The sequence below is a fragment of the Maniola hyperantus genome, chromosome 20, assembly GCF_902806685.2.
Source record: "Maniola hyperantus chromosome 20, iAphHyp1.2, whole genome shotgun sequence".
Lineage (NCBI taxonomy): Eukaryota > Metazoa > Arthropoda > Insecta > Lepidoptera > Nymphalidae > Maniola > Maniola hyperantus.
In genome coordinates, this window is record NC_048555.1 from 2,086,650 (window position 1) to 2,101,767 (window position 15,118).

The following is a 15,118-nucleotide window of genomic DNA, read 5'->3' on the forward strand; positions in this document are numbered from 1 at the left end:
GTGTAGTAAGTAGTTATTAAGTTTATGTCATTATTAGACACAATATTCCTCTTACATCAGTGAACACAATATACCTAATACATAAGTAAATTGAATTTGAATAAGTTTTTCATCGATTAAAAAATCTTGTGTTGACTGGTTAAATGTATGAAAATGTATAAACATTATTATTCCTATGGTATAAAATTATAAATTGATATTAAAAAACCACGAAAAAAACATTGTTGTCACACAAATGGCACATTAGCTGCGAAGGTCGAGAGACGAGAATAGCTGCCAAAATGACTGTTAACCGGACATCCGAATATATGATGACGCTAACTGAACACAGCCACATAGGAGTACATTTGTTTTGGCAGCAAACACATTTTATATGATGACTGCTGTGGTGTCTCGGCCATTGGTAGTTTTTCTACATTAAAAAAAAAACTATGAGTAAAATATTGTTTGGTAGGCACATTATACCAATTCTTGCAACCATCGTCGCTTAACTAAAGTCTGTTCTACAAACCTTGCCATTTATGTAACCAAGCTCCTCTCCGAATTTTTCGTGATTCACTTTATTCGTTTTGGGTTTTGGCATACCTACTCTCCATGTAGCGAATAAATAGCCTTTTACAACAACCGGTAACAAATTCCAGATTTTATTTGCAGTGCTGAATACTCAAATAGTACTTAAGCATTGCAAGAGACTACTGTCAATTAATATTTATGAACTTATTTTAGAGTGCCTATAACACGATTTTTAATTATCACGGATTCATGATGATGCGGAATTATCCGGCTCAAAGGACCAGCAATTTTAATCACACACATCTATACTGATTTATTCCGGTGATTACCCTTTGCAGTAGGTAGCTACTCGTACCAATAAATTTCCATTAACACTCATCAGAAAATGATGAAAACGTTCGCAACTCGCGGAAATAGAGACGTCACGTAACGCAACCCCTTGTACAGTACATGACTACATTCCTGCATCTATGGTACAGTAGGTATAATAAAATGTACTAAAAGTCTGTTTCACAACCGCCAAAATATAAACCACTACCCTTATTATAAATGAGAAAGTGTGTTTGTTTGTTGGTTTGTTAGTTTATTGGTTTGTTGATTTGTCCTTCAATCACATCGTAACGGAGCAACAGATTGACGTGATTTTCTGCACGGGTTTAAAAGAAAGTTAAAGACCTGGAGAGTGACATAGGCTCATAGGCTACGTTTTATCCCGGAAAATTAAACAGTTCCCACAGGGTTCTTATAAAACTAAATCCACGCGGGCGAAGTGGCGGGTATCAACTAGTATTAAATAAACGTCTATAGTTGTATAAATAAACGTCTTTTCTTTCTTTCATCTAAATATGATGAAAAAATCGTCATTTTTACAGATTTCCAATATAAAAATTTCTTAAATGTTAAAATGCGTCAGCTAATGGTCAGCTATATTTATTTGACGGTTGGGAAAAACTATGAAGTTTATTCATCTTGTGCCTAGCCTAAGGTACAAACAAACTTATAATTAATTGTTAGTAGGTAGTAGTTAGTAATAAAAAATACTTAGCACACACAATTAACGTGACAACGGATAGGAAAACAAATTTTTCCTCTTATGATAAGCGACGGCGATTATGACAGCAATTCTTATCAATATTTTTGTTTTTCCTGAAATATTTTACTTTGAATTCTCCAACAATGACGAGCTCGGTACACAAACAAGATTACGAGTTATTTGATAAAGAGCCAGACCGTGGAATTTTTCTGATGATGATTTGAACAGTTGCAAGGCTTTAGATCCAAGCTTTAGGTAGTCCAACTTTTGTCATTTTTGAAAAGTTTCAATTTATATTCTAGTTTTATTAGAGTCTACAGACGGCGGTCATACCATAGACGTCAGTCATCTACTCCGGAAATCAGGGATACGCACTTGGCCAGCGTGGTGGACACTGTTTAGAGTGAAGAATGTAACTACAAATTCACGGTTTTTGGATTTATTCCTTCACTTGTGCTACCTACCTGCCTTTCATGATTCTAGGTCTACGGAAATTAGGTACCCTATAGGATTTCTTGACAGGCTCGGCATACGGACAGACAGACAGACAACGAAGTGATCATATAATAATAAAGCTTCCTTTTTTCTTTTTGAGGTACGGAACCCTAAAAATAGCTCAGGGTCAGTTTTGTTAGTTGTAGGCACTAGGCAGGTAGGTTGTAGCTAGGCACACTAAATTGTACACTCGACAGAAAAGCTACATTTCCACGAAAAAAAAACAAAGAGCGAACAATAAGTCTTTCAACAAGACGCTCAACAGTGTCCTCACATTTGTCACTGTTTGTATGTTTTTAGGGTTCCGTACCCGAAGGGTGCCAACGGGACCTTATTACTAAGCCTCCGCTAACGGTTTGTTCGTCTGTCTGTCAGTGGGCTGTATTTCGTGAACCGTAATAGGTACCTAGAGACTTGAAATTTTCACAGAATGTGTATTTCTATTGCCGCTGTAACAATTTTATTTTAAAAATGGCCGCCATGAAAATTACGAAAAAAGTGTTACCTATTTCTTGTACGATGGTATGGATTACGGAACCCTTCGCTTGAGAGGGTTCCGTACCTAAAAAACAAAAAGGACCCTTATAGGATCTCTTCGTTGTCTATCTGTCCGTATCTGTCACGAAAACCTATAGGGTACCTACTTCACGTTGACCTAGAATCATGAAATTTGGCAGGTAGTTAGGTCATATAGCATAAGTAAATGAATAAATCTGAAAATCGTGGATTTGTGGTTACATTACACAAAAAAAAAATTAAAATGTGTTAATGAACAAATAATTAGTATTTTCAATTTTCAAAGTAAGATAATTATACCAAGTGGGGTATCATGTGAAAGAGATTTACAGGTATATTCATATTCTAAAACAGATTTTTATTTATTTTTATACATAATAGTATTACAACACTCAGAAATAAAAGATGTTAACTTGTATAAATCAACAGGAATTTAATTTCCATATTCACAAGATTATGATGAAGCAAGTAAATCACTCAAAAATACACGGTATAATGCGCGCGTGCGGCCCGACAACCGCTTTTATGCATCGCGACCACTCCTCCCCTCTCCTCTCCTCTCCTCGCCTCGCCACGCCTCCTCTCCCCTCTTCTCGCCTCACCTCGCCACTACTCATTCGCTCACTCACTCTCCTGCTCCTCGTGCGTTACAGTCGGCCGTCCTGAAACAATTGCACCGCAATTGGCGCGGCGCAAGAACACACTTTAGCTCTCCAACTAACAATTAAGTCATCTCGGCTCACAATTTTAAACTTCTAAACTCAATTCAAGTTTTTAGACCTTTACTCTCAATCTAAATTTTTAAAACTCATTCTGGACTAATTACTCAGTCTAAACCAACTGTTCAATCTAAACCAGTTGGTTTCAAACTAAACCAACTGCTTGAATTGAACCAACTGCTCAATCGAATTCAACTGTTCAAACTAAACCTACTGCTCAATGTAAACCAAATGCTCAATCTAAATCAACTACTCAAACTAAACCTACTGCTCAATCTAAACCAACTGCTAAATCTAAAACAAATTCTCATTCTAAATTAACTACTCAATTTAAACCAACTGCTCAGTCTAAACCATCTGCTTAACCTAAACCAACTGCTCAATCTAAACGAACTGATCAATCTAATTCAACTGCTCAAACTAAACCTTCTGTTCAATCTTAACCAACAGCTCAATCGAAATCAACTGTTCAAACTAAACCTACTGCTCAATGTAAACCAAATGCTCAATCTAAATCAACAACTCAAACTAAACCTACTGCTCAATCTAAACCAACTGCTCAATCTAAAACAAATGCTCAATCTAAATCAACTGCTCAAATTAAACCAACTGCTCAGTCTTAACCATCTGCTCAACCTAAACCAACTTCTCAATCTAAATGAATTGCTCAATCTAATTCAACTGCTCAAACTAAACCTTCTGCTCAATCTTAACCAACTGCTTAATCTAATTCAATTGCTCACATTAAACCAACTGATCAATCAAACCAACTGCTTAAACTAAACCTACTGCTCCAATCTAAACCAACTGCTCAGTCAAACCAACTGCTTAAACTAAACCAAATGCTCAATCTAAACCAACTGCTCAACTAAACCAACTGCTTAAACTAAACCAACTACTCAATCTAAACCAACTGCTTAAACTAAACCAACTGCTCAATCTAAACTAACTGCTCAAACTAAACTAACTGCTTAATGTAGACCATCTGCTCAATCTAAACTAACTGCTCAATCTAAACCAAGTGCTCAGTCTAAGTCAACTGCTCAATCTAATTCAACTGCTCAAACTAAATGCACTGCTCAATCTAAACCAACTGTTTAATCTAAATCAACTTCTCAAATTTAACCAACGGCTCAATCAAACAAACTGCTTAAACTTAACTAACTGCTTAAACCAACTGCTCTATCTAAATAACTGAACCAACTGCTCAATCTAAACCAACGGCTCAATCTAAACCAACTGCTTAAACTAAACCAACTACTCAATCTAAACCAACTGCTTAAACTAAACCAACTGCTCAATCTAAACTAACTGCTCAAACTAAACTAACTGCTTAAAGTAGACCAACTGCTCAATCCAAACTAACTGCTCAATCTAAACCAATTGCTCAGTCTAAGTCAACTGCTCAATCTAATTCAACTGCTCAATCTAATTCAACTGCTCAAACTAAATGCACTGCTCAATCTAAATCAACTTCTCAAATTTAACCAACGGCTCAATCAAACAAACTGCTTAAACTTAACTAACTGCTTAAACCAACTGCTCAATCTAAACCAACGGCTCAATCTAAACCAACTGCTTAAAGTAAATCAACTGCTCAATGTAAACTTATATATACCTTGTAAATTTTTTTTTATCAAATAAAGATTAAAGATTAAACCAACTTCTCAATCCAAGTCAACTACTCAATCTAAACCAATAGCTCCATCTGAGCCCAATAGCTCCATCTAAAGTAATAGCTCCATATAAAGTAATAGCTCCATCTAAAGTAATAGCTCCATATAAAGTAATAGCTCCATCTAAAGTAATAGCTCCATATAAAGCTTCATCTAAAATGATAGCTCCATATAAAACCAATAGCTCCATCTAAACCAATACATCCATCTAATCCAGTACCTACATCCATCTGAACCAATAGCTCCATCTAAACAAATACATCCATCTAATCCAATACCTACATCCATCTGAACCAATAGCTCCATCTAAACCAATACATCCATCTAATCCAGTACCTACGTCCATCTAAACCAATAGCTCTATCTAAAACCAATAACTCCATCTAAACAAATACCTCCATCTAAACCAATACCTACCTCCATCTAACCAATAGCTCCATCTAAACAAATACATCCATCTAATCCAATACCTACATCCATCTGAACCAATAGCTCCATCTAAAACCAATAGCTCCATCTAAACAAATACCTCCATCTAAACCAATACGTACCTCCATTTAAACCAATAGCTCCATCTAAACAAATCCTCACTAAACCAATACCTACCTCCATCTTAACCAATAGCTATATCTAAAACAAATACCTCCATCTAAACCAATACCTACCTCCATTTAAACCAATAGCTCCATCTAAACAAATCCTCACTAAACCAATACCTACCTCCATCTTAACCAATAGCTATATCTAAAACAAATACCTCCATCTAAACCAATACCTACCTCCATTTAAACCAATAGCTCCATCTAAACAAATCCTCACTAAACCAATACCTACCTCCATCTTAACCAATAGCTATATCTAAAACAAATAGCTCCATCTAAACAAATACCTCCATCTTAACCAATAGCTCCATCTGAATCCACCTAAACCAACATGTAAACCAATGACTCGTACTAAGCCAATGACTTAATGAACTATGAATGACTCTTATTAAACCAGTTGCACATAAACCACCTAATTCACCTAAACCAACATGTAAACCAATGACTCGTACTAAGCCAATGACTTAATAAACTATGAATTAAACCAGTTATTCGTACACCTACTATAAACCAATAACTCAATAGAAATTAAAAACTGAATCAACTGTAAATCTCAATAAAATGTAAATAACATTTAGAACTAAACTAAAATTTAAACTGAATCAAATCTTAGCAGAACCTGCAGAACCGAATTTCTGCAAAAGCTATGTAGCATTTCCCCATACTGTCTCAGCTGTAAGTGTATACTTTATATGGCAAAAAATCTCAAACACAAATTCAAAATCTTTAACTCTATATTAAAATCTTTAACTTTATATCAAAACCTTATGAAAACCTTAAACTCAATAACAAAATCTTAAAACAATATCAAAATCTTAAAACTCAATATCAAAATCCTAAACTCCATATCAAAATGTTAAACTCAAGATGAAAATTTGAAACACCCACATCAAAATATTAAATTCAAAATCAAAATCCTAAACGAAACTCGAATCTCGATATAAAAATCTTAACTTGATATCAAAATCTGAAACTCGATTGTCAAAGACCATACCTAGGTATAATAATAAATCAATAGATTTGCACTATTACCTTTGCTTTCTCTGAACATTGCTCGGCACGACTGATAGTGCTCCCTTCCTCGTATAATTCGTCTGGACTCTGGACTAATGCACTGAAAAGCTAATTCGTTTGCTACTCGCTCAGTAGGCTGTGTTTTATGCATGAAATTACTCCTTGGTTACTAAGCTAGTATTTGTAGCACTTTTATTGAAAATATTTCACGGTCTGGTTCGGAATTTTTTTTTTTTCGGACATCAACTTCTCCAGTAACGTTGAATAACCATGGTATCGAGGAAAAACCTGCAGTAACATCGTCTTCCTTATTTCCTTATTGTGATCGTATAATTCTAGGTTATACCAACTACGTGCCTGACCCAGCAATTTAGATTCCAATTTGAATGATTTTAGCCCAACTGATCAATTTGCTAATCTAGCTTTCTAAATAACACGATTTCCTTAATTTTTTTTGAAGTACCCTCGAATAAATTCAAACATAACCTTCACTTTACTTCGTGATATGGCAATTAAATTTCATCTGCACTTACACATAAGGGTCTTGATAAAAAAATCAACGTCTTCTTCCCACAGACAGGTCTGTGATTCTTCCTTCTAACCTCTCTTCCGTAATCTTTCTGAACTTTGCATCCTCTTCAACCTTACTTACATTCCTTACTTCTTTCGCTTTATTGTGAGTTTTTGTGGGCCTTATTAATACCACTTCTGAATATTACAACACTCAGAAATAAAAGATGTTAACTTGTATAAATCAACAGGAATTTAATTTCCATATTCACAAGATTATGATGAAGCAAGTAAATCACTCAAAAATACACGGTATAATGCGCGCGTGCGGCCCGACAACCGCTTTTATGCATCGCGACCACTCCTCCCCTCTCCTCTCCTCTCCTCGCCTCGCCACGCCTCCTCTCCCCTCTTCTCGCCTCACCTCGCCACTACTCATTCGCTCACTCACTCTCCTGCTCCTCGTGCGTTACAATAGTTTTTGATTTATCGTGCAATATGTCGAAAAAAATATTCAAGTACGGGACCCTCGGTGCACGAGTCTGACTCGGACTTGGCGGGTTTTTGTACGCGTGAGTCACTAGCTTGGCAGAATAGACCGCACACGGCGCGACGGTAGTGGTTCCCTTGGACCTCTTCCAACTTGTAAAGAAGCTGAAGTATAATTTCTAGCCCGATATTACGATTTACGATACAGTTTACTACATCTGACGTGTTTGCCAAGTAAAAAAAACCGTTTAAATAACTTCGTTCGTAATATTATGTTGTATAGAAGCAGGCGTTACTTTGCGGAAGTCCATGATATACAATGAACCAAATTTTCTGTAATTTGCTGTAATCCGCTGAAACAGGTCGAATCTGTATGATGCAACATGCAGCATGCGAAATGCACCGCCCGCCCTCCCACTGCTAACCATGCAGGAAAAAGCAGCCACCACCACGCAGCACCACACAAATCCGTAAAGCTAAGCCACGCAAGGACGGACGGTCAGACAGACAGACGGATCTTCTTCTTTCTTTCTTCACTCTGGGCTGGCTTCCGCACATAAACGTTTCCGACAGACGGATATGGCGAACTTTAAATAAGACTTCCTTGTTTACTACAGAATCCTAACAAGATACAGTGATCTCTAAACAAGTAGGTAGTCCAATCTGAAGTTACACTACTAGCAACATGCAATTTGTTTTGGACAATACGCAGTCATACGCCTCGTGTTCAGACTTCAGATTGGACTATAATTTTTTTTGGCGCGCAGATTGGACTATATAATTTTGTTATGCGCGCACTATGCTTGGGTACCTAACCTACTTAGATTGCTGGAATCAATAATTAGAAAAGCATAAGAGTTATGGCTTTATAATATTTCTTAGAAAGGGACGCCTCGAGTGTGGCTTTCCGTTCTTTATCTTATCAAATAGGTATGTAAAGGGTTTCACGGAATTTTTTAACGACGAGTGAATGTTTTCTTTGAAACGATTAAGGATAAGTACAATTATAATATTGTAGGTACTTAGTGATAAAAATACTTACTTTAAAATTTAATATCGCATCATGAGAAAATGAGGATCTTGAACTCTTGACAGACAGACGGACAACAAAATGATTTTTCCTTTTGGGGGCACGGGATCGTAGAAATCGGCATACCTACCTAATACATAAATCATGATAAACATAGCTCAGAGAAGCATTTAAGCATGTATTTACTACCTACGTAGGTGTACTTAGTTACTAGGTAGTAATTTTATCAGCAACTTAGTAGATGGTGCGTACTGCGTATAAAATTGAAAATAAATAGGTCAGCGATGTATAAACACTGTTATATTATGTAAGGGAAATACTCGTACGACCATTAACATAAATTAAACAATAAATAACCAGCTCGAATAAACGATTAAGTATATTTTTTTCAGCATAGACAGGAGTCGAGAATAGATATTCGATTAATATTGGGTTAATCGCACATACCTTCTCGACTCTCTCGTACTAGAAAATGTAGGGTGTCCATTAAATTTAGGGCCCTTGAATCTTTAGACTACGGGTCCCAAAAATGTTTTATTCGTATGACTTTTTAATTGTATCATTATATTATGTAGGTACCCTTAGGGCCGATTCCCACATGTCGGCTGTCCTTCCCAGATTTTAATCGGAAACGTGACAGAACATTTTAATTTATATGGAGCTATTCACACTTGTCTGAAACCGATTTTGTGTCAAAATGTTCTGCCACTAAAATACCCGATTAAAATCCAGGCCCGACAGCCGACAAGTGGGAACCGGCTCTTACTCGAACATACAAAACTATGTTTATCTTTTTCATCTTTATTTTTTTCGTCTGGGGGCGATAAGTAATAAAAATCAAATGATTTAGTTAGCGTGCCGATAAAACGTTCCATTTTTAACTTATTTGTTATTCAGCAGCGATGTTTATGTAAAAGCAATAAAATAATAAATACAAGTATTTAAATAACATCGAGACGTTTGCATAGAAGTACCTACCTACTGCACACGGTATAAACACGTTCGTGTTTGTAAATAGTCGCCGTATTATAAAACATCGAGAGGCCCGTGTTGACATTACCGACCATATTATTATAACCGATATTAACTATAACGAAGTGTGTTTGCTCGCAATACAGATAAAATTAAAGATTAAAGATGTTTCATCTTATCACTCGAATCATCACGACAAATGGGGCGTGAACTGCAAAGCCAGGCATGGCCGAGACCAGGACTTGCACCCATATTCTAAGTCGCAACCTCGAAAGCCCCTCGACTCCAACTCACTCGAGGGAGCCTCAAGGAATGACTCGAACGAACCTCGAAATTGGTATTCTTAGTTGTAAGGGTAAGGAAATAATGAGGTTCCTCGAATGAGTGTGAGTCGAGTGGAGTCGAGGCTGAGTCGAGGTAAAACTCAACAATTACGTCATTATTTAGAGGAATTTTTCATTTGTTGTGCTGGCTAACCTTACTTTTAAACAAAGTTTTATCTGTAGCGAGGTAACTTTCAATGTCAAGGGTCACATACTTGTGCCAGGATGCTTAAAATTCAAAATACAAATGCAAGCCAACACAAAAACAAACATAAAATTTTAATAGGTAACCACTTGAAACAAAAAGAAATGTTTGTTAAAAAATGTGTGATACTTGAGAAGCCGATTGCTTGCGACCAAAAATATTTCGTACGTAGTGCTTCACTGTGTTTAGAGTTGCGTTGTCCTGTTACCCAAGTATTATTTTTTGAAATGGCTGGAACTGGAAGACAGTTTTTCAATGAAAATGAAAAGATTTGTCTGCAAGAGCTGGTTTTAAAATATAATTTAAACTCCATGGCAACTACTATGGGAAGTGCAGCAATTAAAAAAACTGCATGGGCTCGCCTAACACAGGAGTTTAATGCCATGGAAACAAATTCAAAAGTAAGTACCTACTGTATTTCAGAATATATTCTTTTCTTAAATTTGGCAAACTTTATGAAACGCTTGAGCGCAATATTTTACTAGCTGGCCATCCTAGCTTCGCTCGGGTAAAATTTTAAAATCCTTCAAAGGTTTACGTTGTAAATTCTCTACGCAAATTCTCTTAGGAGGTTTGAGGTGTGCTTTGATACATCAGGTAGTTAGTTTTAATATTATAGTTTTTTTAGTTAAGGTAACCTTATATTTTGATATAGACTTTTTTTTTTTTTTTTTTTTTAATGCAATAAAACTTAAAGCTAGCCTTATCTAATTACTATATATATATAGACTAGCGTATTCCCACGATTTCTTATTGGATTCCAACAAGATTTAAATATCCTATTGAAATTTCTCAAATTATTCCTTAGTGCTATCCTAGGGTTTTCAAGAAATATAATATAATCCTCTTAAATCCAAGTCGTCACTGTTTTATACGTTAAAGATGGCAATTTTTTTTTCAGAGAACTGAAGCTCAACTCAAAAAATGTTGGGATAATTTGAAAACCAGACGCAAAAGTGTGTTAGCCCAAGAGAAAAGGGAAAGGATGAGAACAGGCGGTGGATCTTTTAATCCTTTACCTAGTACCTCTAGTTCAGACCCGGTACTGGAAGCTGCTCTTGATGAGCAAACAGATGTGGAGTTAACAGATGTTATTGACAGTGATAATATTCCCTGCAGTGAAGGTAAATGTCACAAAAAAATATATAAAAAGACGGCAATTTGTATGATTTTTAATATATGGTTTTTTTTGTTCACAGAACTGCAAATAGGCCATTTGATCTTCCCATCTACACCTCAAGATCTGCCTGTTACCTTTGAAAGCAGAACACAAAGTTTAAATGAGTCTGTGGCAGAAAGAGGTAAAGTACTCGTAATTAACATTTTAAAAATCATAAAAAAATCTGGAGTATTTGATATGCCTTAAAAATTTATTTCAGAATTTCCTTCAAGTATAGTAGTAATAAAAAATATAAAATAGACTGCAGAAAAATCTTAACTAACCATGCTTTTTATTATTTTCACAGATAACATTGTAAACACTCCGCCTCGGCTCCCTGAGTCTCATTTGACTGATTATACTGCAGCTTCATCACAAGGTACTTGTAAAAAATATAGTATACCTAGTAGCGCGTAGCGCGACGATATCCAAGTGGTCAAGACGTCGGCCTCCTATTCGGGAGGTCGGAGGTTTGATCCCGGGCCGTTGTACGTTTACAGCAATTAAAATATTATCACTTGCTTACCTGAGAGTTCTCCATAATGTTTTCGAAGGTGTGTGAAGTCAGCCAATCCGCACTTAGCTAGAGTGGCAGATTATGGCCTAAACCCGTCTCATTCGGAGAGGAGGCCCGTGAGCCGGCGACTATTTTCAAGAAATCAAAAACATATTGCTGAACTATTTAGGGCTTGTAATATAATTATGACTGTTACTTTTTTCAGGATCAAGAAATATTAGAACTAAGGCAATTGAAGAGGAGTTCAACATCCGACAAAAAAATTATGAACGATCCCAAAAAAGAGAAGAAGAACTTCACAAGTTCAGAATCGCAGAGAAGGAGTGGATGGTGAAGGCAGCGGAGGAGAATTTCTTTAGGTCTAAAGCTGAGAGGGAAGCTGCAGAGGAACTTCTTCACTGCAATAGGGCTAGGAGAGAAGAGGCTGAACTAGCTTTATTATTATTTAAAAATAAAAACATGAAAAACTAATTCAGAGTTCTGTTTTATTTTATTTTATTTTATTTATAACTATACATCATACATTATTAAGTCGTGAGTAGTATTTATAAGATAGAATATTATTATCTAAATATATAAAAAGAAAAGGTGACTGACAGACTGACTGATCTATCAACGCACAGCTCAAACTACTGGACGTAACAGGCTGAAATTTGGCATGCAGATAGCTGTTATGACGTAAGCCTACTCTGCTAAGAAAGGATTTTTGAAAATTCAACCCCTAAGGGGGTAAATTACAAGCTTGAAATTTGTGTAGTCCACGCAGACGAAGTCGCGGGCATACACTAGTTAATAATAAAAGCTTTTTTTAAAATTTCTTACATTACTTCTTAACTCTATAACATAACATTATTTATTACAACTTTGTTTAAAAACTATTTCCCTCAAATATCCTTAGGCTATTTTTCTAATCCTATTTTTGCGTATTGTCTTATTTATTTTAATTTAATTTTTTTTAAATGGAATTCTTGTTCTTATAATAAAATATGTATATAAAATATTTACATGTAAGTAGTATTTAACAAACTATGAACAAACTTTAATTAAAACAAGTAGGTAAGGTTGAAAATAATTATACATATAGTACCTACTACTAACTAAAATGTCTTGCTATAAATGCAGCCCTAATAACGCTACCTCGTGCTGTATCACTACTGTGTAAGACTGGAACAACATCAAGGTTGGGCATGGGTTCAGGTATCTCTTGATTGGTCTCAATACTAATGTTATGCAGCACAGCACATGCTACTATGATATTACATGTATTTGGTAAATTGTTTTGTAATTTTCTATTCAAACAGGCGAACCTTCTTTTCCATACGCCATTAAACCTCTCTATAATATTTCTAGTGCTGATATGAGCTCTGTTGTACCTAAACTCAGGTTGAGTTTGTGGATTATGAACAGGCGTGTACATGTATGACGACTGGGCATAACCACTATCGCCAATCAGTAAGCCTGCAAGTTCCCTTTCTCCAAATCTCATGTGACATCTGCTGTTTGTAAATATTCTAGAGTCATGAACTGACCCCGGCCAACGTGCTACAATGTCGTATATTTCCATTTGTGGGCCACATACTATTTGCACATTTATCGAAAACCAACCCTTACGGTTGCGAAAAACTTCAGCGTTTTGCCGATTTGGATTTTTTATAGGTATGTGTGTACAATCAATGCATCCTATAACCCCAGGAAATCCGGCAACGCGATGAAACTGCATCTTCACATTTGCTTGCTCAGGAGCATCGGGAAACTTGACGAAGCGTCCTATTTTTAAAGCTAAAGCCTTAGAAATATTAGCCACAATCTTTGATATCACGGATTGGCTTATTTTGTGCAAGTCTCCACAAACGATCTGCAAACAATATCAATAATAATAATTAAAGTAGGTAGGTCCTATCAATTCCATCTTATTAGGTAATCAATCTTAAGTAATTAACCACTTACTTGAAAATTTCCGGTTTCGTAAAATCGCAAAGCTACTAGCACTTGAATTATCGGTGGAATTGGCAATCCACGATTATTACAGTTTGCACTATTTTGGAATAATAGCGGTAACAAAATCTCCGCCACAATATTTTTGGTGAAGCGAAATCTAATTTTGAACTCATTTTCATCAAAAACCTCTATCGGATTTTCTGCATCACGTAAATAACGTCGCGATAAATAATTATAGGGATTATCGTACATATATTCTATGAATTCTTCGAAAGACATTATAAAAATCAGGTAAAATATGCGTTGTTTGATTACAAATCACTTAAAAACTTCCTTAAGGTAGATGGCGATCAACCTTACGTTTGACAGTTGCTTCCTCGACTCGCACTCACCTCGAGTGAGGAAACTCTTTGAGTTGAGGTGAAAAGTTACAATTAAGAATATAAAATCGCCTCACTGAGCTTGAGTCGAGTCGAGTAAATCATGAGGTCACGACTTAGAATATGGGTGTAAGAATATAAAATCGCCTCACTGAGCTTGAGTCGAGTCGAGTAAATCATGAGGTCACGACTTAGAATATGGGTGTTGGTTTCGGGAGGGGGTTTTTCAAGGCCTCAACCGAATCAAAGCAAATGATAGAAGCAATAAAATTACCGAACCCGAACCAGAAGTATTAGAAATCTTCGGAAATGTGTTTATGAAAAATACTTCATCATCATCATCATCATCAGCCGATAGACGTCCACCCACTGCTGGACATAGGTCTCTTGTAGGGACTGATACGCCACGGTCTTGCGCCGCCTGAATCCAGCGGCTCCCTGCGGCTCGTCTGATGTCATCCGTCCACCTAGTGGGGGGGTCTTCCAACACTGCGTCTTCCGGTGCGAGGTCACCATTCCAGCACCTTGGGACCCCAACTTCTATCGGTTTTACGAACTACGAGTATGTGCACTGCCCATTGCCACTTCAGCTTCGCAACCCGTTGATCTATGTCGGTTACTCTAGTTCTCCTACGGATCTCCTCATTTCTGATTTGATCACGTCACGAAAAATACTTACTACCTACATGCTTACTACATATTTTGTGGATGCAATTGTGTTTTTTTTTGCCACACAGACAAACGCACGTTGAGTTAAGTAGATACTACTCCATTTCGAAATCAGTGTATTTTGAAAAATGTCCATGCACTGGGTACTTCAATATTATGTGCATTTAGTTACTACTTTTTTGCTCCATTGACTACTTTTTGCTATACTTACGCAGTGTCAGCAAAAGCACATGGAGCATTGTGGCATGGATAATACATGAAAGTATCGCTCGATCGTTGAATAAATCTCTTTGCATTCGGCTCTTGTTCGACTCCCGGTATAAATAGATTATGTAACACGAAAGACTTATGGACTTCA

The 15,118-nt window shown here is 36.4% G+C and overlaps 2 protein-coding genes across 3 annotated transcripts; one reads left to right on the top strand and one right to left on the bottom strand.

Moving 5' to 3' along the window:
- The first annotated feature begins 9,835 nt into the window (after positions 1–9,835).
- Positions 9,836–12,871, top strand: LOC117991961 (uncharacterized). Of its 2 annotated transcripts, XM_069505392.1 has the most exons (6): positions 9,836–9,986; positions 10,179–10,498; positions 10,999–11,221; positions 11,297–11,398; positions 11,564–11,635; positions 11,979–12,871. In XM_069505392.1, exons 1-6 carry the CDS (start codon positions 9,950–9,952, stop codon positions 12,242–12,244), a joined length of 1,020 nt encoding a protein of 339 aa, XP_069361493.1. In that variant the 5' UTR covers positions 9,836–9,949; the 3' UTR covers positions 12,245–12,871. The 2 variants fall into 2 exon arrangements, with proteins under 2 accessions (XP_069361493.1, XP_069361494.1); XM_069505393.1 differs by having other exon boundaries at positions 9,836–10,498; positions 11,001–11,221.
- Positions 12,196–14,211, bottom strand: LOC138403733 (putative nuclease HARBI1). The gene is made up of 2 exons (XM_069505391.1): positions 13,721–14,211; positions 12,196–13,628 (listed from the first exon to the last, which is right to left on the bottom strand). Exons 1-2 carry the CDS (start codon positions 13,988–13,990, stop codon positions 12,867–12,869), a joined length of 1,032 nt encoding a protein of 343 aa, XP_069361492.1. The 5' UTR covers positions 13,991–14,211; the 3' UTR covers positions 12,196–12,866.
- Between the last annotated feature and the right edge of the window lie 907 nt (positions 14,212–15,118).